Source organism: Bombyx mori, chromosome 8 (assembly GCF_030269925.1).
Source record: "Bombyx mori chromosome 8, ASM3026992v2".
NCBI classification, from domain to species: Eukaryota; Metazoa; Arthropoda; class Insecta; order Lepidoptera; family Bombycidae; genus Bombyx; species Bombyx mori.
The window spans coordinates 15,472,300-15,494,651 of record NC_085114.1 but is presented as its reverse complement, the minus strand read 5'-3'; the positions used below and the strand labels follow the sequence as shown (position 1 = coordinate 15,494,651).

Below are 22,352 nucleotides of genomic sequence, written 5' to 3'. Positions count from 1 at the left end.
AGACAATAACATATTATTAGTTTTCAAATACAAAACAATTATAAATTATATTATTGGAAAATTTTTGGTAAAACATATTAGGATTGGGTTTTAGGTAAGCCAAGATATGGTCATTTTTTGTATTTGTTGCATTGTTAGGGTTACGAGCTCAAGGTTCACCTGTTATTAAGTGGATACGGGAGTTCATAAATGTCACTATATGAATGCTGTCAATCATTTTTTTTCCTACTTATGACTGTAGCCGAGGGGTTATTCTAGCCTCACCGGACGTATAATCTCAGCCCAGCGATTTAGCTGTTTACACGTCCTTACGAATCCATCAGATCCAATAACATTGAATTAGACGCCTTCAGCTCTAACACTTATTAGCAGACTTAGGGACCCCGGTAACCGTACTCTTTGCCGAGTTCGACGTGCAACCTAACTTATCATCCCGCTGAGTTTCTCGCCGGATCTTCTCAGCGGGTCGCAATTCCGATCCGGTAGTAAATTCATTCGCAAAGCAGCTGCCCTTGAGTTGTTAGGTCTCCTTTGGAGGTGCTCGGACAGCTGTTAGCAAATTCCCCCCCTCTGTCTGAACCTTTGCTCGCCCACCTGTCCTGGTGAAACTGTAGAGGCCTCCAAGCCATCAGTAATCTCTCAAACATAAAAAAGAACTTAGCTGTGTCTGTGAGTTCATTTTCACGACTTCGTTGCTTTCGACCGGTTAGACGAGAACGGTGACTGGCGCTTGGAATGCCTAAGACCATAAATAGTGCATCAGGAAGATCCGACATGTGACATGTGACCCACATTGAATCCTGATATCGCATTGTGTAACGGTTATCCCACATTTGAAGCTGAGCGCATGGCTCTCTATGGATCCTCCCAACAGTGATTCCGCGATAAAGTCGCGTTCTATAATAATTTTTATTACACGATGTTATTCCTCTAAAAAGTTTGAAACTTTGAAGTCGTCGTGGCCTAAAAGATAAGACGTCCGGTGCATTCGTGTTGAAGCGATGCACCGGTGTTCGAATCCCGCAGGCGGGTACTAATTTTTCTAATGAAATACGTACTCAACAAATGTTCACGATTGACTTTCACGGTGAAGGAATAACATCGTGTAATAAAAGTGAAACCCGCAAAATTATAATTTGCGTAATTACTGGTGGTAGGACCTGTTGTGAGTCCGCGCGGGTAGGTACCACCGCCCTGCCTATTTCTGCCGTGAAGCAGTAATGCGTTTCGGTTTGAAGGGTGGGGCAGCCGTTGTAAATATACTGAGACCTTACAACTTATATCTCAAGGTGGGTGGTGCATTTACGTTGTAGATGTCTATGGGCTCCAGTAACCACTTAACATCAGGTGGGCTGTGAGCTCGTCCACCCATCTAAGCAATAAAAAAAAAAGAAAAAGAAAAAAAGGGAATCTAGAAAAAATAAAGGTAACTTAATTGCACCCAGCACTATTTACTCTGCACTTTGCTTTAGTTGACTGGTAGAGAATGCCTTAAGCATTAAGTCCGCCAATGTAAATTTTACATGAAGTGTATATAAATAAATAATCTAAACCCTAATATAGTCGCATCGACGTGTACTTTACATCAGGTGTTTCATTATTTGGGCCACGATGACTTCAGAGTCAGTTGAAGTAATTTATTTTACTGACCCGGTGCTGCAGTTGTGCCCCTGACTGCTGGACCTAGGGTCGTGAGTAGGGTTGCCAGATTTTTTTCAGCCTATAAAGGCAAATACTTAAATAGGCAAAAAAATACGGGACCTTAGCTTTTTACTCGGGACAAATAAAAAACAAAATTATATAGTGACAATCTTTATTTATTTTTTTATATTTCTCCGAGGAGCATGTCAGTTTTAACATATTGTTATCGGTTTTAACATATTTTTTCATTACAATTATAATCTTACGGTTCGAATACGGGACAAAGTCAGTCCCGCCGGGAGATTTTAAACTAAGCCTAAAATACGGGACGTCTGGCAACCCTGGTCGTGAGTCCAATTTTTATATAGGGCATTATACATATAATATATAATATGATATATATTTTTTAATTTTTATTTCTTGGGTACCAACATGTTATACATCAACACAGAACATTACAGGTATCATATAGATTGATTTCACACTAAATGCTAACACAATTACACTAGGTACCGACTACATGCATTGAAAAAAAAGCGGTTCGTTATATAAAAAAACAAAAAAAAAACTATATATAACACTACATGAAGACCTTACATTATTACACAATTACTACCAAAACCGCTATTACTTTTTTTTATTGCTTAGTTGGGTGGACGAGCTCACAGCCCACCTGGTGTTAAGTGGTTACTGGAGCTCATAGACATCTACAACGTAAATGCGCCACCCACCTTGAGATATAAGTTCTAAGGTCTCAGTATAGTTACAACGGCTGCCCTACCCTTCGAACCGAAACGCATTACTGCTTCACGGCGGAAATAGGCGAGGTGGTGGTACCCACCCGTGCGGACTCCCAAGAGGTCCTACCACCAGTGATTACGCAAATTATAATTTTGCGGGTTTGATTTTTATTACACGATGTTATTCCTTCACCGTGGAAGTCAATCGTGAAAATTTGTTGAGTACGTATTTCATTAGAAAAATTGGTACCCGCCTGCGGGATTCGAACACTGGTGCATCGCTACACACGAATGCACCGGATGTCTTATCCTTTAGGCCACGACGACTTCTTATCTCTTATTACTTAACTGAAAAAACTCATTGAGCAAGATTGTAGACTTCTCGTCTAAAACTATTATATTATATTCGTGTGACGAGCATGTTTGCCCGCTGTTTATCTGGATGTTTAACACCTCTGTTTGTATATATTTAAATGTATATTAGTCTCTGGTTTCCATTGAGGGAAACCGAGCTTGTGGTTAGATAGCTGTGTGATAATAGTCTTCCTTGTTATAAATCTATTATTCTGTTATTAATCTAATTAAGATTATTGTGGGCACTATTATTAATCTTCAATACGGCCTTTGGTTGACATTACCTACGACATTCCTATTTGTAAGCTATTTTTAAAAAGTTTATTTCATGAGCCACGTATTTTCTGACCCACAATGAACGCCATTCCGTTTCTAATGTTTATTTTAACGCAAGTTCTTTATCAATAGTGAGCTTTGGCACGTTATACAACGGTATTTTAGAGTGCGGTATCTGTGAGCAATAAAACTAAATGTATACAAGGTTGTAGCACTTGCCACTATCTATGTATAACATTACATTTTATTTTATTTTTTTATTGCTTTGCTAGGTGGACGAGCACACAGCTCACCTGGTGTTCAGTGGTCACCGGAGCCCAGAGACATCTACAATGTAAATGCGATCTTGAAATATGAGTTCTAAGGTCTCAGTATAGTTACAACGGCTGCCCCACCCTTCAAACCGAAACGTATTACTGCTTCACGACAGAAATAGGCAGGGTGGTGGTACCTACCAGTGCGGGCTCACAAGAGGTCCTACCACTAGTAAAAAATATGTGGTAATTTTAAATTTATTATTAAGAAATCTCTATATATAAAAATGAATTGCTGTTCGTTAGTCTCGCTAAAACTCGAGAACGGCTGGACCGATTTGGCTAATTTTGGTTTTGAATTATTTGTGGAAGTCCAGAGAAGGTTTAAAAGGTAGATAAATATGAAAATTCTCGGAATGAAATAAAGTTTAGGTCTTTTATTAATCGATTGAGACACTACGAAGTCTGCCGGGTCAGCTAGTCTCTTAATAAATAATGTTTTTTTTTTAAGAATTTAAAGTTTGAAGTATAAAAATGTATTGAATATCACCGTATTTTTCATAACACGATTAATTTTATAAGAGGTACCAAGGTATTTATGTGCAATCGTTTCAAAGCGAACGCTCCTTTGGAAGCTATTTTTATGAACTCACAATGAAGGTCATTGCTATCGACCGAACAAATAATAGAAACAAACAGAGGTGGGACTGTTGCTTACTAATCACTAGGTATTTCTGAAAGTAAATATCATACGTATACATATTTATTTGTATGGGCCGCTTGAATCTGATGATTCCTTAGCATTTCCGCGAGACGCTGATTTTGTAACAGAATAATGTTATATATTCTTTATCGTGCAACTTTATTTCTTCCAGCAAATCAAAATTTAAGGAGCACCGGAAGGAATATGAAAATGTACAATCAAAACTCACCATACAGATCCAAACATTTCATTAAAAATTATACAAACATGAAAACCGATAGACATAGATAATGATGTTTATTTAAAATAATAGTAGCCCCGGTAAGCAACAAATTAAAGAGCGGACGGTTAGCGTGGTACGGTCATGTGATGTGTAGAGAGAAGATGCATGTGACTAGGAGATGTACAGAAATGGTAGTGCAAGGTAGAGGGGAAAGAGGTCGACCGAAGAAGACATGGATGGGATGTGTCAATGGCGATATGTGAAAGAGAGAGGAGTGAGTGTTGAGAAAAAGAAGAATTAGATCGGTAAACCATTTTATAATCTATTCCAAAAATTATTAATGTCTAAACAAGTCGGACCCAGGATCGTGATGAAGTGAAATTCTTGCAGTCATCGATCGAGCCACCGATGTGAGGATCCCATCAATAGCCCGAATATTTATTTAATGAACAAATTTTCTCTACGAAGCCTCTGTTTGTTAGGGAATGTTGTCAGTAACTAATGAGTGAAAAGTTCATTAAAGCGACGGACAATCCACAACTGTGCTGGAATATTAGCTTTTTGAAGTCAAACTTCTTTATGCGCGTTGAGAGTAAAATTTAACTTGCGATTCGTTACGGCTAGAGAGAAAAGATACAATTTAGGAAGAGCGAGAGTGAGAAAATAGACAGAGCGTCTCGCGAATCACTCGATCACTCGACCGTGGAAAGACGGAAACGACTTAGCTAGTCGTTTCTCTTATACACATTGACTCCTATTACAAGATAAATTCGACTTAAAGACGAAAAATGAAGAAAATCATAATAGTACATACCGCAAAAGAAGTTTCACTTCTTTCACGTACACCAAGTTGCACACGCACCTTTTTTTGTATTAATATTTTGACATATATAGATCCCCGAATCCTGATCACGCAGGAGCAAGTCACCGTCGTCGCCCTAGACACGTCCTTACGGATCCATCAGATCCAATAACTCTTGCATTAGATACCTTCAGCTCTAACACTAGGAGCAGGCTGAGGGACCCCGGTAACCGTACTCGTCGAACTCGACAAAGAGGTCGACGTGCAGCCTAACCCATGCATCAGCCCGCTGAGTTTCTCGCCGGATCTTCTCAGTGGGTCGCGATTCCGATCCGGTAGTAGATTTATTCGCGAAGCAACTGCTCTTGAGTTGTTAGGTCTCCTTCGGAGGCGCTCGGGCAGCTGTTAGCAAATCCCACCCCTCCTGGCTGAGCCTTTGCTCGCCCACCTGTCCTGGTGAAGCTGGAAAGGCCTCCGGGCCACCAGTAATCTCTCAAACATAAAAAAAAAAATATATAGATTTTGGAATAATTTAGAAATCAGTATATTAAAAATTAGTGTATTAAAATGAATGTGAAGGTGAATATAGGTACCAGCTGTTTTTTTGTTTAATTTTTCACATGTTTGTATCTGATCTGTTTTTAACGCATGCTATTTGTTAGGTAGGTGATTTGCGTAATTGGTTTCAACGGCCGACTGACTTTCTAAGAGCCCGTAGTTTCTTGTTGCAGAGCCTTGGGTTGATCGAGAGATGCTATAGTTAAAAAAACTGGTTTTTAATGTACGTGTCGACTTAAAATCTAAGATTAAATGGCTGTATCATAGGTACTATTACAACTGAGACCTTAAATCTCTTGTCTCAATGTGGGTGGTGGCATTTAATTTGTAGATGTTTATGGGCTGCAGTAACTACTTAACATCAGGTGGGCCGTGAGCACGTCCACCCATCTATGCAATAAATAAAAAATCACGAAGCCCTGTCATAAAAGCCTAAGTCCTGTGCATATTACAATATTTAAGATTGAAGCTAGGATTTATTGTGAGCCTTCACGGGTTTAGCAGCTTCCTAGCTATTTCTAATGCGAAGCAGTAGTGCAATTTCGTCGCAAGGGTGTAACATTGGTTATACAATACAATATACATATATTTTGCCTCCATGTACTCGTGGTAGGACTTCTTGTGAGTCCGCACGGGTAGGTACCACCACGGGTAGGTGGGCCAGTCGTTGTAACTATACTTGAGACCTTAGAACTTATATCTCAAGGTGGGTGGCGCATTTACGTTATAGATGTCTATGGACTCCAGTGACCCCTTGACACCAGGTGGGCTGTGAGCTCGTCCACCCATCTAAGGAATACAAATTTTTTTTCATAGTTAGTAGGGACCTTGAAATTATCATCATATCCATGGAATCATGGAATACACTAACTGATCTAATAAAAATATACTAATTCAGAAAATCACAGCATTAAAGACTTAAAAGCTTTCGTAATAATAACCTTATTTGTAAAATCTTATGTTAACGTATTTTTTCCTTGTTACAGCTATCACTATGGTGTTTTGTGATGTATCTAGCGACATTCCTGCCGTGCATCGAGATGCGGGTTGATGACTTCGACCAGCCCGCACCCAGAGAGGTCAGTTACCAAGCCTTGAACTTATTTCTCTAAAGTCAAACGACAGGCGTGTGTTCTGACAGCTTATTACCGTTGACCTCTCCGATTCTATATGGACATGGAATTTTACGAATGATATTAAGTTTAATTTTTAAATCCATGTTTCCAGATCTGACAGTTTCATTCAGGTTGTGGTTAATTTAAGGCTACGGTTTTTTTTTTTTTAATTTTTTTTATTGCTTATATGGGTGGACGAGCTCACAGCCCACCTGATGTTAAGTGGTTACTGGAGCCCATAGACATTTCTTTTGTTTGTTAATGTATGTTTTTTTAAATGCCATATAGGCAAACGCGCATACCTGATGGTGAATGGTTACCGTCGCCCATGGACTCCAGCAATGCCAGGCGCAGATCCAAGCCGCTGCCCACCGTTTAATACTCTCCACAAGCCTCGTTGGAAGAAGTTAGTTTTAGTCTTTTAGAAATAGATTCATTCTTAGTATCGTTCGGATTTGTCTCTCCCAGAGTCTGTTATTCGTATTTACTGATGGCAGGACCTCTTGTGAGTCAGCATGGGTAGGTACCACCACCCTGCCTATTTCTGCCGTGGAGTGGTAATGCGTTTGAAGGGTGGGGCAGCCGTTGTAACTGTACTGAGATCTTAGAACTCATATCTCAAGATGGTGGCGCATTTACGTTGTATATGTCTATGGGCTCCAGTAACCGCTTAGCACCAGGTGGGATGTGAGCTCGTCCACCCATGTATGCAATAAAAAAATAGTCCAATAGATATTCTAGCGCATTAGTAACAGAAATCGATGTAATTAATTCAGTGCGCTGCGTAGGTCACCGGTGACCCACACGGCGGTCATAGTCTTAATGATCTGAGTCAAATCACACACGATCATTTAGCTCTAAATTTCTTTTGCAGCAACCTCCACCGCCGACAGTTCTCCCGGAGCCGATAGAACAGTACTTAAACCTGGGAATATGCTTCCATATGAATCGTTCGTCTTGCCCGCCGAAGGGCGTCTGCACGACCCTAGGGCCCGGCAACATGTCCGTCTTCTGCTGCGATATGGACACTAACTTCTTGAAGGAGTTTCTGCCTGGTATATGTAAGTAGGCTTTTTTTCATTGTCAGATGTTGTGAGCCCACACGGGTAGGTACCACCTTTCTGCCTTGTTTTTCTGCGGAGCCGTCAGTAGCTCCGTTTTCTACGGCAACCGTTATTCTAGTAAAATAGTGGATCGGCGTAATGTCTAAATATAGGTGCAACTACGGTCTATCTGAGCCAACGTGACGGTCTTAACCCACAGACACAGCCCACTGAGTTTCTCGCTGGTTCTCTCAGTGGGAGCGTTTCCGACCCGGTGGTAGATTCTGCGAAGCACGGCTCTTGCTAGGGCCAGTGTTAGCACCACTCCGGCTTGTGTGCACGTTAGGGCGAAGCTGATATAGCCTCTCAAGGCTATCAGCATAGGCAGGGGAAAAAAACGTGACTATTTTAACTAACAAGATAACGAAGTTTTGATTGTACACACGAAATATTCAATACGACAGTTTGAAATGTCTGGATAAAATAATTTCTATGACTGATGATATAGTTAGTATTTGTTTCAGTATTAGCGACTCTTAGATATAATTAAACTTTGATTATATTTCATTTAATTTTTAGTTATATTAGTGACGTATCTTGTAAATATATTTGAGAAAACTCAGTGTGAAAATACACAGCTGTCGTACGTGTTAGAGATGGAGGAGTTAACTCATACGAACTTAGCGAAACACAGAAGTTAATTATAACGTATTATTATGATACATTCGTAATTTGCGTGACTCTGAATAAACAGTAAGATAACGCGGTCTGTGTTGTTGATAACCTTTTGTTCTACATAAAGACGTCTTTCAAACAAACAAGAATTGATGCGACCGAAAACTTTTACGCTTTAAACTTTGACCTAATATGTATTGATTTCATTAATTTTATTATCTCGTGGCCACAGGCAAAGGTTATTATAGAAAGAAATGAAACAAAACGCGATATTGAAACCATTCCCAAAAACCTATTAGAAAACGATATTCCCATCACCCTCCCCCTCGGGACACCGGACTGGCGGTCGTCGGCGCCACGACCACCAGCCCTCTCGGTCGGCAGACTGTCCGAAGCCCGCCTAGATGGCGCCGGTTACAGTGGGTTACCCTACGGAATACCCCGCTGGGCCAGAACCAGCGTGGGTCGAGGATAGCCGGCCTTCCATCACCCGGATGCTCTTGCGTAAAACGCGTGCAGAGCAGCTTGCACGTCGTCTTCTTAGGCCCCCCTCGCCGGTCCCCAGACCGACATGTGAGGGGGACCCGAAACACTTAGAGGGCCAGGGCTTGGGCGAGATCCGCCTCCCTGGCCCCCGCTCGACGGCGGCGGGATTGTGCGTCTCTCACGGGCCCCACCGCCTCCTTATGCGAGATGGGGCACTCGCAGAAGTCGAGCATCGCCTTCCACGACTCGTCGTCGCCGAGCATCGATGCCACAACACTCGGCAACGACAAGTCGGTTCCTATTTTTGCGACGAGGACACGGCGCCACCCCTCCCATGGGGGCGCAGGCGACGAGCGTATGCTCTGCCGTGTCCAAGTCGCAACCACAATGGTGGCACTCTGCCGTCGGCTCGGCTGTGATCCGGTGCAGGAACTCACCGTAAAAAGGGGTACAAAGTTTTTGCTTCACGTACATACATAATTCACGTATTAATACATACATAAGTTATATGTTCGTAAATGATTTCAGTGAAACAGAATAAGACGCATCTACACGTGCTGAATGCGACCATCGATGAGCTGGACGTCTCCCACTCCATGTTCAGAAGGCTTACGTCAATGGCGTTTACCGACGGAAATATCAGTAAAATTATTGGTATGTTACTTCTTGGATTCCTTATGATACTAATTCACTGATGGTAGGACCTCTTATGAGTCAGCACGGGTAGTTACCACCACCCTGCCTATTTCAGCCGTGAAGCGTTTCGGCTTGAAGGGCGGGGCAGCCGTTGTAACTAGATTGAGAGCTTAGAACTTATACCTCAAGGTGGGTGGCGCATTTACGTTGTGGATGTCTATGGGCTCCAGTAACTACTTAACACCAGGTAGGCTGTGAGCTCATCCAACCATTTAAGCAATAAAAAAAAACTGACAGCTTTTGTTTATCACTTGTAGCAGAAATGATATTTTGGAATATTTATAAGATAACTAGCGGACCCGGCGAGCTTTGTTCCGCCACACGGTTTCTTTCAAACACATCAACCGGTCAACTTCAAAATTTAACCATAGAACGTTTAGCTGTCAGTTGCGTTTGTTATTCCATATCAGTTGCGTTTTGTTATACCACGTTTTATGTCACGTCCCACGGGAATGTGATAAAAAGTATCCTATGTCCTTCTCCTGGTTCTAAGCTACCTCCCCACCAATTTTCAGCCAAATCAGTTCAGCCGTTCTTGAGTTATAAATGGTGTAACTAACACGACTTTCTTTTATATATATACCTAGTCAGGTCATAAATTCTGTCACATGTTTAATGTAAAATAATTGAAACAAGTTTATTCATTATATAACCATTCATATACCAAAATGAACTTAACAAAACATAGATTCTTATGACACTAAAGTTTATTCAAAATGACCTCCGTGATTTTGAACACAGGCCTTCAATCTGCGCGGCCAGTCGTCTATCGCAGCACGAACGAGGTCCATGTCAATATCAGCGGCTGCCTTAATCAAGGATGTCTTGAGTGACTCCAAATTGGGATGAGGCTTTGAGCACGCCTTTTCCTCCAAGTGTTGCCATATCTTGTAATCTAACGGATTCAAATCTGGACTGGAGGAGGGCCAGTCTTCGTGCCGGATGAAGTCGATTTCACGCGCCGCCACCCAGTCTTGTGTGCTCTTCGCTCTATGAGCTGGCGCCGAATCTTGTTGGAATACCCAGTGCCTGTTATTGAACATGGTATGAGAAACAGGTTCCACAAGATTCGTCAGGACTGTATTTTCATACACAACTGCACTCGTTTTTACACCTTTCTCACAAAAATGTACCTCTGTTAAGCCCCAATAAGAAACTCCCAACCATACCATGAGCGAGGATGGAAAATGACCTCGTTGGACACGCGGAATACGGTTGCTCGCTTCTTCACTACTGTGTGCGTATACCTTATCACTTTGTTTGTTGTAGCTCTCTTCTACGGTAAAAATTTTTTCATCCGAAAAAAGAATTTCCCGATATTTTTTTCCCGCGTACCGCTTCAACAAAGCGCGGCATCTCTTCAGTCTCCGGTCCATTAGACGAGCATTCAAACGATGTCCTGTTTTTCTTCGATATGCCCGAAGCCCTAAGTCTTCATTTAACACCCTTTTCACCGTGGTTCTGCTTAACCCCATCTGAAGGCCCAACAGTTTCTGCTTACGTTTGGGATTTCTTTGAATTCGCGCTTTCACAGCTTTTATCACTGCTGGAGTCCTTACAGACCGAGGGCGACCAGTTCTTGACCTGTCATCTACACTAGAGTCTTCATTGTATCGTTTGATGGTACGATAAACGAATCTTTTGGTTATATTCAAAATTTTCAGTATGTTAAAAATTTTAATTGGCGAGTAACCGCAACGATGCAACGCAATAACTGCAACACGGTCTTCTTTAAGCGTCCTCTCCATATTTAAAAATGAGTAAAATTCTAACAGTATACATTTTTATTTTCATGAACAATTCGAAATTCGAATTCAATAAACTTTTTTGTGGCCAGCATTCTAAAAGAAAAGTTTTTACTGTGTGACAATACTTATGACCTGACTAGGTAGATATAGTCCGATGAGTATTATTAAGTTTTATACTGTAAGTTGATGTACATAATAATATGAGCGTGATTATAAAGGAGTACAAACTTTTTTGTGCAAAGTTATATTTCTAAATTTCTCTTTTTTCATTGTTCACTCTCTACTTATATGCGCTTTTGATAGTGGAAGCATGTTTGGTTATTGTTATAACAATTTTTTTAAATATTATATGTATGTTTTGTACTGTTGGTTTCCCAGATAAATAAATGAATTAAAAGAGGTTGTGCAAAAGAGGGGGCATGTTTGGTATTCTCATTAGATGCAGAAGGCGTATATAGAATCTGTAGAAGGATACGAATATTTGTAAGGCCTGGTAAGGTTTGGGATGTCGTAAAAAAATTGTCATTGGTATCACCGTCTCGTCTAGGCAACACAGCAATAGTATTTTGTAATTATTAAAACTCATTAAGCTCACTCTAATTTAGCACCCGAGGATTATGCAAAACTATTTTAGGATTTCAAAGGGAATTTAACTTTTTTTGTGTATTCTGACTACACACAATCGAGCGATGTTAGCACTGTAGAGATGTACGACGGAGAGGAGATCTTCCACCGAGCGGATGATATTGCTCGGTAGACCGACGGTCCGAATGTTGTTGTTCCCAACTTGTGTATATGCAAGCTCATCTTGAAAATGTCTTAAGCGACATTCAGGTATCTGTCAAATATCTTGTGTTGTATGATGGCTACCCGCCACAACGCTTCAGCTAGGATCGAGCTGGCGGCGAGCGGAAAATTCTTGTGTTCATTATTGTGTGAAAGTTACTTGATATGTTTGCTTGTTCATCGTGGTAGCCTAAAGGATAAGATAGCCAGTGTATTATTGCCAAGTGATGCGATCATTTCTGTGTACAAATCCTTCAGACAGGATAACAAATTTTCTAATGTAATATGTACTTAACGCAACGCATATTTCTACGATGAATAACATCGTGTGATAAAAACAAAATTCGCAAAAACTATAATTTGCGTAATGATTGGTGATAGGACACAGAGATACATCGAATACAGAACTGTATTTTCTTGGAAGAGATAATAATGACAAAATAGGTTTTAATGTCGATTTAATTGAAATAAATAGTTCAAATTTTAATTCCTAATGGAAATAGCATTAGATCCTTATTATAAGATGGCGTACGAAAACTAAAGAGGATGTGGTCTGTGTTTTTCTCACCTGATGAATTTTAAACTTTCCTTAGTTTCTCGACCTTTTTACTAGAATGTTACAATGTTACAATGAATGTTACGTAATTACAAGATCTTCCTCAATATCATTGTGTTTATAAATACATTTTTTATTGTTAATGCCGCTAAACAGTGGAAAATAGTAAAGGTGATAATGATACAAGTAAGTTGTATAGAATAAGACAAAAAAAGCATAATTAGCTTCATAACGCAAGTATTAGGTAAACAGACAAACATAATTTTATAATATAATTTATAATACTAGTGGTGTATTTTAATATAATTATTAAAATTACTAAACTTGTAATATTTTACTGGTGTTAGGATCTCTTGTGAATCTGCACGGGTAGGTACCACCGCCCTGCCTATTTCTGCCGTGAAGCAGTAATGCGTTTCGGTTTGAAGGGTGGGGCAGCCGTTGTAACTATACTGAGACCTTAGAACTCTTATCTCAAGGTGGGTGGCGGCATTTTCGTTGTAGATGTCTATGGGTTCCAGTAACCACTTAACACCAGGTGGGCTGTGAGCTCGTCCACACATCTAGGCAATAAAAAAAAATAAGGAATAATTCACTACACATTTATTAGAATTTAAAATAGTACGCTCAGCTCTTTTGGGTGTCGTAAACCCACTGAGTTTCATATCGGGTTTCCTCAGTGGGTCGCGATTCCAATCCCGTGGTAGATTCCGCGAAGCACTGCTCTGGGTAGGGCTAGTGTTAGCAAGCTATCTCAGGTTGAGCCCGTGAGCACATCTACCGGTCCGTGAGTAGCTGGAATAGCTCTTAGGTTACCAGCGATTAAATAGAGGAATAAAGACGACAGTTTTATTAGAGACTGAGCAGCAGCATTATCTGAGTATTACACTTGCGTACTGCGAACACCCAAACAAGAGAACAAACAGCCTAGACAGCCTCTAGTGTTAAATGAGGAAGGTTAAATTCGGGAATGCCGCCAACCACAATGCTATATGTGTTCTAAGTCTTAACTGTATTGTTTATCTTTGAACCGGAACGCATAAAATTCTTTAGTATTTGATTGACTATGATCCTCGGGGATATTTGTGTTTACAATTGAGAACTCTCTCCTAATCTATTTTAATACGCTTTTATTAGCTTCAGCTTTAATAAATTTTAATTAAAAATAGTGTAAGAAAAAATGATTTTATTGTAAAAAAGGGTGGGGTGTTTTTCAGGATATAATCAAAATAACCCTGCTACTCATATCTGTTTATAAAATATTTATAACTACTTATACCAAGCGCCCCACGCTTACAATAAAATGATTTTTTCTTACACTATTTTTTTAATTCAAATTTATTAACTTTTTATTTTTTAGTTGGTTTTTTTATAAAAGCGTAGGTATATTTTGTTAGTTTTTTTAAACTATTATTTATTAACTCCCAGGTCAGTTCCCGAAGCACTCAGCGCTGGCCTGTTTCAACATATCCAACAACAACTTGACGAGCGACAAGCTGCAGTCTTCGATTCAGAGGCCGTTCGCGTATCTCTTTAACCTGACGGTCCTGGATGCCTCAGCGAACAACCTCACAAAGTTCCCGCTGAGTTTGGTCCACAGCAATAGGAACATATCTGTGGATTTGGCAGGTATAATTAATTTACCATTATCAGTTAATCATTGGAAATGTATTCTAAAGACCATTTAAAGTCCGCTTTTCGTCGTTTCTCGGTAACGTTAAATTACACTTTATTTTCACTTTGGTAGGGATATTTAAAGCAAAAATTCAGAATCGAAGTCACATGTATGACAAATGTGTTATTATAATAGTTGACGTTTCAATAATTTGTTATTATCCTATCAAATTGTACAGATGTGTCTGTTTGTTTGGATACAGGAAGAGCGAACATTGCCTCTTGGCAGTTTAAATCGTTGTCAATAGAGTATAATCTCACATAGCGGCCATTGCATAATCTTGGTCTACTGACGCTGTCTTGCTGTCCCCTCTTGTACTAGAAGTCCCAATCTGCTGCTCACTCTAAATGTTAAAGCTTACCAAATCTCATTTTGAAATGTGTTAATTTTGACGCCGTCTCACCAGGTAACAACTATCTGCCGTGCAAACACTTCCAGAAAGTGATGGAGACGACCAACAGCTCTCTTGTTCACTTCCTCCAGTACAACAAGACCTTCTGCGCTTTGGATCTCAGCTTCAACTGGTTCAAAGACGTCAGCTTCGTGAACATAGACCTTATTAAAATACAGAAAATGGTCAGCATTAATTTCATGCCTAATTCATCTTGATAGACATTTATGTAGTACAAGATCAAATTAGTAGCTTTGTTTCATGAGTAGCTTGGTTCTACTGGGCTATACCTTCAGGCTGACTGATTGCGATACATGCGACTTTTACTCAAGCTAGTAAAAAGTAAATCAGAGTTACTACGAGGCTGATAAAATAAGTGGTTTTATTACTGTGATCCTTATGTTAACCGACCAACAAAATTTCTTTGGACTTTCCGGTACAAAAGCTACCTCAATCCAGATGATGTTCATCAGGATAGATAGTTGATTATGTATTAAATGGCATTAAGAACGATCATCAGATTGATGTAGTACATACAAAAAGCGAACCATTAAAAATTCAATTAGAGCACTGAATATCGCAAAATTACAATTTTACAGTTGGTAGAACTGAGTTCAATTTATGTGGCCTTATAGGTAAGACGCCCGATGTACTTTTCGCCATGTGATTATGCCGTAGCTTGAAATCGTAATCACACGATGATATGTTCATGCTTTTTTTTTATTTATTGCTTAGATGGGTGGACGAGCTCACAGCCCACCTGGTGTTAAGTGGTTACTGGAGCCCATAGACATCCACAACGTAAATGCGCCACCCACCTTGAGATATAAGTTCTAAGGTCTCAAGTAAGTTACAACGGCTGCCCCACCCTTCAAACCGAAACGCATTACTGCTTCACGGCAGAAATAGGCAGGGTGGTGGTACCCACCCGCGCGGACTCACAAGAGGTCCTACCTCACTCCTACCACCAGTAATTACGCAAATTATAATTTTTGCGGGTTTGATTTTTATTACACGATGTTATTCCTTCACCGTGGAAATCAATCGTGAACATTTGTTGAGTACGTATTTGTTATATGTTATGAATATGTTATCTTACAGATTTTAATTGGTTTCGATACATTTATTATGAAGACGCGATATCTTTAATCAATTCATGAAAAAATTTTATTCTAGACTAGAGGTGTAGTTTCGATGGAGACAGCAGTCAAACTAATAGGGCTATTCTTAAAAAAAATCCTCGTCCATTACTGAATTTATTATAACATTTTTACAGGTACTTTACTAAACAGAAGTATACTTTGTACGTACGAGTCCATAGCCTTTATCACATTTATTACACGCGGTTCTATATTTGACTCTAACAAAAGACATAAACAACAAACGATTCCAAATGAAAAATCTATAAAAATGAATCGTTCTTGTGACGCAAATATTGTGAAATACTCTTCACTGTTGTTCAGATGAATGAGAGATGCCGCGAGATAATACCAGCTGACATCAACTGCACCTGCGCCCCGGAGCGCCTGGAGATCATCGAGAACGAGGTCACCAACCTGGTCTCGGTGGACTGCGCCGAGAGGCAGCTCAAGGAGATGCCGACAAATCTGCCGCCCAATACTGTCAAGTTGAACGTGTCTTTTAATAATGTGAGTGGAAATCGACAGGAATGTCACAACGGACCTCCAGATCTTTAAGCCTGGTCTGTTTTCAGGATTATAGAGGATGCCTTTCATGTCGAAATGGTTTATGACAGATGTCATAGATATTAATGAGATCTGTGTATCTGGTTACCGAAACCTGAAAGTGTACGCCACCGCCTACTGTGACATGAGATAGACATCTTCTTACAGACTTGAACATGAAGATAGTCTGCGGTAAAGGTCGATCGAATGGTTACCAGTAAAGAGAGGGGGAAAGAGGCTGGGGAAAGAGGCTGGAATAACTATAACCACGTCAGATCCTGTGGTAGGAAACATCGACGGCGCTAAATTGTGAATACTTTATAGATAACATCTCTTGAGGCGGTCGGCGCGGATGAGAGCTACGGACATCTGCGGCAGCTGATCGTGGACTACAACGACATTCCGAATATTCTAGAACTCGAGGGAACGAAGTTCATCGGGAATTTCATGCTCTTCTCGATCGCACATAACAAACTGAAGACTGTAAGTTGAATTAAGCTCCATATAAAATGCGAATGTTTCATAAATAATGTAATATTGATAGCAAGACGCGTTGATAGTTAGGCAGCCTCAATTGTTTACCGTGAACGCCGTCCTTGAAATATGAGATTTTAACCTACTGAGTTTCTCTCCGGATTTTCTCAGTGGGTCACCATTCCGATCCCGTGGTAAATTCTGCGAAGTCCTGCAAATCCTCTCAGCAAATACTTAACAGACTAATAAGATGTTTGACAACGCCTTTTGTGGGATCGAAGCATAAACCTTTACTTCAGTGGATCGAAGGCATTGTTGCGATTTGAGAATCAAACGAAAAAGCGACACTAGAAAGAGAAAAATAAACATTTAGTCTGTGAGAGAATGAGATGTCTACTTTTACTGATTGAGGATTGCAGACAGATATATTTTGTATGTTTAATTGCTTTTGCAGATTCATACGTACGTCTTGTCAAATAGTTTTGAAACGACCGGACCTGCTTTGTCTATAGCGGGAAACTTCATTCACTGCGACTGCAACACCGAGAAGACATTGAAGGTATTTTGTTATGTTCTATTAAGCTATTCTTTACTGCTGCGGATTGTAGTCGCGCATATGACATAACTGGTGGAAAAGTAATGTGGTAATTCGAGGACACTGTCATTACCACGGTCACCCTCTTTTGCCTTTTCATGAGTTCTGTCTCATGCGAGGTTTGGAACTTGGTTGTTGAGTGACAGGAGGTTTTAGTCGGTTCGACTCCGACATACTCCGCCCGCCATCCTCAATGGAGGGCGGAAGTCCGGCGATTTCCTCCTGACCAAAAAAAAACCACGGTCAACATTGAGTTGGTGAATACCGATGATATTTTTGAGTCACCATGTTATCTCGGAGCTGCTAAAACGTCATCTGTCAGCGCCTCAGTTGCTAGGCGGCAGAACGAAATCAACAAACTGCATTTTAATATGTACCGTCTTTTACATAATGATAGTTATAATAGTTAACATGAACTATTTGTAGGTCAATTATAACTATCTTAAATGTTGTATGTAGCCTTTTTGGAAAATGTCATGACGCGGCGCTGCTGCAACGAACAGTGTTGCCATGTTTTGAACATCCTAGAAGACAATTTAGTTTGATAGTTCAGACGATTCAAAGATTTGGGGTCACTTGCCGTGTGTAGTACGAAGCCTCATGCGCTCGGGAGTTAAGAACAAGATACGATCATATCGATACAATATAGACCTTAAATCGGATTAGAGTTAATGTGTGTTAAGGGATGCGGCTGAAATGGTACTCAAATAAATCCTACAGGTACTGATAGTAAAATAAAATTTAACAAGCAATTTCTCTAATTTTGCGCAATTAATGATGGCAGCCCGTATTGTGACCTCACGTGGATAGGTACCGTCATTTCTCAGCAAGGCACTCATTCTGCACCAGTAAAAGACAGTTGAAGCTTTGACCTCATCATGTCTCAAGGTGGCGAAATTCACGCTGTGATATCTGTTAGCTCCAGCAACCACTCAGCACTAGATGGATGGTAAGCTTATCTTCCTGTTCATACTAATGCTATTAATTATGTTTGATTTCAGCCATGGCTATTAGAAAATTTCAAGAGCGTACCGGATTACAAAAGCCTGGAATGCCAGGATGGGCTAGGTCCGGTGGTGGACCTGGTGGAATCTCGCGTCTGCCACACGCCCAGAGATTGGACAGACTACATTTACTACATTATAGGCCTAGAAGTGTTAGTTTTAGTGCTTCTAATCAGCAAAGTATCTTATGACTATTGGGTTTTCAAGACGGCTGGTTATTTGCCGTGGCCTGCGAATAAAATGCCGAGGTTGCCGTGTGATTGGCTCTGCGAGTGAGGGAGATTGAGGCTAAGCTAAATAGGATACTCATGGGACTTGTACTTTGATCAGCAACGTTCATTAACGCTCTGGTAGAGCAGTTGAAGTCACATGAAAATCGAAGCCTAATTTTTATAGTCGACCAAAATTTTAAGTACCTACTTTATCTCTTAGAGATAGGCTTTGTTTTGTCACTATCAGGAGAACTAGCGAGAAGGCTATTCCATAATGCAATGGTTCACTGAGATTTGATAAAAAAATCAGTGACGCGCGGGTGTGGCTGAGCAACCATGTAGAATCCAATGTCCATAGCAGTTATCCATTGATGATAAATAGTGTGGCTCTATGACTCATGTGACATCTGCGAATCTTGTTCCCAAATATGGTTTAGAATTCGTTTAGCTGAATAAAGCGTCATAGATCTTTGTCGATTTTCGTTTTTTATAAAAACGTAGTAATATGTACTTTATTTGATTTTGTATTTGTGATATCAATTGTTTTTTGAAATATGTCTGATACGTTTCAAAGATGTGTGTTTTGTTAAATAAATGGCGTTAGGACCAAATAGATTGGGCCTATTGCAAATTTCATTACTACAGCTGGTTCTTAGCTGTAAGTTCACTGGCATAACATACGCTTACAGTGAAATTCAGATTTGGTTCACTGGCCGGCTATTTCCGTAGTGAAACAGCAGTGGGGATGTTATATTTAAAGCTGATTAGCCGAAACCCTCTGCCATTAAAAGTAGTAACAAGAGTGCAAAAATGTAGATTAGACAAAAACCGATAAATTACCTATTTAGGTTTTTTTCTTCAAAATTATGGCAAACGTTAATTTTTCAACGCACTGTAATCGAATGTATCCATAAAAAAGCCAAATCGACTTTAAAATCTTCCAGAAACACACTGATCTGAACATAATTTATGGTTATTTCGCCACGCACAATGCCCGCACACATAAATCTGGGATTTAGTTGTCCAAACTGTGTCAACATCAATGAGCTTCTTCGATATTTTAATTAGAAATTCTTAGACATGGACATTGTTTTTCTACCGTTCAAACTTATGTGTGATATTTTGTGATTTATCGGTTTTTGTTGTCACTTTTCGATGGCTATCTGAGACCCTATAACGGCAACGTATAAGAACCTGTCCGTTGCAAAGCGTTTTTTAAAGAAATTATCTTGTCCTAAATTGTTGTTGTACTTTAAAAGTTTAATTAGTATTTAAAGAAGCCGACTTATTTTACGCATTTCATAGTAAGTTATCGAAATTATAAAAATGTAATATCGTTAGAGACTTAAACCTAAGGCTTAATGTTATGTTGTTTATGAAAATAGAGGTTAATTATGACAAATAACATTGAACATAAATTAAACTAAAATCTTGATTCAGTGATTCTTAAAAATATTATTTAATCGGAATTACAAAATTACAGATTCGATTTAGTTTGTAGAAAAATTATTTCATTATTATTTCATTAATTTATTATTGTTGACAACTTTGTAAGGAGGCAAAATTTACATTAGAAGTTAAATTTAATATGTAAATATTATTTGTTGTTTAGTTAATAAGAATTGTTTTATGACTTTCTTTAAAAAAATGTTTTTTTTTTACCAGCCAATTGGGGGCTTTATTATTAGGGTAGTTTACTTATATTGTCATTAAAAAAATTGTGATGTTAAGTATCGCCTTATGTATCATGCATAGTGAGAGGAAACTAAAAATCGTGTAAACCGCAAGCAAGTTCCGTTATTTTTTTGTTTAAAAACTTTGCAAGCTTTACATAATCTCGTGTTCTTCCAAAAAATACAATTAATTTTCACTATTCCCACCATTTATTGAGAAATTGTAATTAAAAAAACCAAAATATTATTATGAAGAATCAAAGTAAAATACGTGTCAGTGCGAAATACTCTGGTAGTTTTCCAATGACAGCACAAGAGCGCATTATGCGGCATAATGCTCAACGTTGAATGTTCCAACTACAGCAACGCTTCGCACAATCGAGCACTCTCAAAAGTACTGCTCTCGCGTGATACTCGCAATCGATACCGACTCAGTGACAGAAAATTGACAAGTGTTTTTTCTTTAAGTTGGCATTGATCGAAATTTTGTTTATATTATCGTTAGTAATATTATTTAATGTTGAAAAAAATTGTAAGGCTTTCGTTTCGTCGTAGTTTTTTAGAAATAATCAATGTTAATTAAAACTGTGCTAACTTAGCGCACTCTGCTGATGCATTTGAAAACTAATTCACGTTCCAATTAAGCTTCAGCATAATTCGGCATTGTTCGTCACTGAGTCGCATTGTGCTCTGTAATTGGAAAACTACCTCTATATGCCACAAATAGCGCTCATTATTCTCTCTTTTTGGCGGGAACGCGAGGGCCGAGGAGTTATGTGAATTATTTTACTTTTGTCAACGTAGTCTTTCTTCGAACGTGTAATAATGATGGCTTATTAGCCGATTAATATCTAGGCGCTTAAGTGTGGGATATTACACTGAACACTATGCAATCATGAAACATAGTTTATGTCATCTCATGTCAGCTATGCATAGATTATAAACTAATTCATTTCGTTTTTTTTTTTCGTAAAGCTGTAGACATTTGTCCCGCTTACAGATATTATAAATGAATAATGTGTGAGCAGGACGAGCGAATACACATGTCGCTTAGTTTATTTTTGTAAATTAAATATTTTTGTAAATAAATCAAAGACTGTAATATTTGGTGTGTATATTAGAAGTTTATATCTAAGAAAGTAAAATGACTTATTTTTAAAAATGCTTTTTTTTAAATTTCAATGCGCTTGTTTTTTGTCGGTGTGCTTAGTGTGAATTTTGTAACGTTGTCGATAGCGTAAAAATTAACTCCATACAAAGTTGAGTTAACTTTTACGCTATCGAGAATGTTAAAAAACTCACACTAAGCACACTGAACTCAGCGGTCATCAGCGATTTACTAAAATGCGGTCAGTTTAGATCTGCAGACCTCTCGCTGAAGATCTAAGATCTGGCAGACTAAAACAAAAAAAGTCTTAGGCCTTGCAGTAGTCGTTTTGCTGGACGGAAAAAGCTAGAGGCATCAAATGCCTGGTGGTAGGACCTCCTGTGAGTCCGCACGGGTAGGTACCACCACCCTGCCTATTTCTGCCGTGAAGCAGTAATGCGTTTCGGTTTGAAGGGTGGGGCAGCCATTGTAACTATACTGAGACCTTAGAACTTATATCTCAAGGTGGGTAGCGCATTTACGTTGTAGATGTCTATGGGCTCCAGTAACCACTTAACATCAGGTGGGCTGTGAGCGCGTCCAACCATTTATCCAAGCAATTAAAAAAAAAGTCATCTACATATATTCAAAATTATCGGCCAAATAACGATTCAGTTATACCTACTTGCCGTCGTTACGACGATATTGTCTATACTTAGTCTGGCCATAAATGCAAAATATTCATTTGAATTTGGAATCTGTCATTTTTCTATGATTTCTCATTTTGGCGCCAATACATTGTACAATATTTTGCGATATTAAAATGGAGTGGGGTGATAAAGAGAACCGAATCGCTGTGATTGCATTACACAAAGTAGGTATGGAGCCAAATGCAATTTT

General features: G+C 39.3%; 1 protein-coding gene across 1 annotated transcript in view; it reads left to right on the top strand.

The window, feature by feature from the left end:
• LOC101744451 (protein halfway) overlaps positions 1-21,527 on the top strand; it is a 46,942-nt gene extending 25,415 nt beyond the window's left edge. Inside the window, exons 2-10 of the mRNA XM_004923650.5 lie at positions 6,538-6,630; positions 7,541-7,727; positions 9,399-9,524; positions 14,085-14,285; positions 14,738-14,907; positions 16,186-16,371; positions 16,732-16,890; positions 17,336-17,440; positions 18,478-21,527. Coding sequence (XP_004923707.1) covers positions 6,538-6,630; positions 7,541-7,727; positions 9,399-9,524; positions 14,085-14,285; positions 14,738-14,907; positions 16,186-16,371; positions 16,732-16,890; positions 17,336-17,440; positions 18,478-18,756 — 1,506 coding nt within the window. The 3' untranslated portion in view covers positions 18,757-21,527. The remainder of the gene's footprint in view (positions 1-6,537; positions 6,631-7,540; positions 7,728-9,398; positions 9,525-14,084; positions 14,286-14,737; positions 14,908-16,185; positions 16,372-16,731; positions 16,891-17,335; positions 17,441-18,477) is intronic.
• The last annotated feature ends 825 nt before the right edge of the window (positions 21,528-22,352 follow it).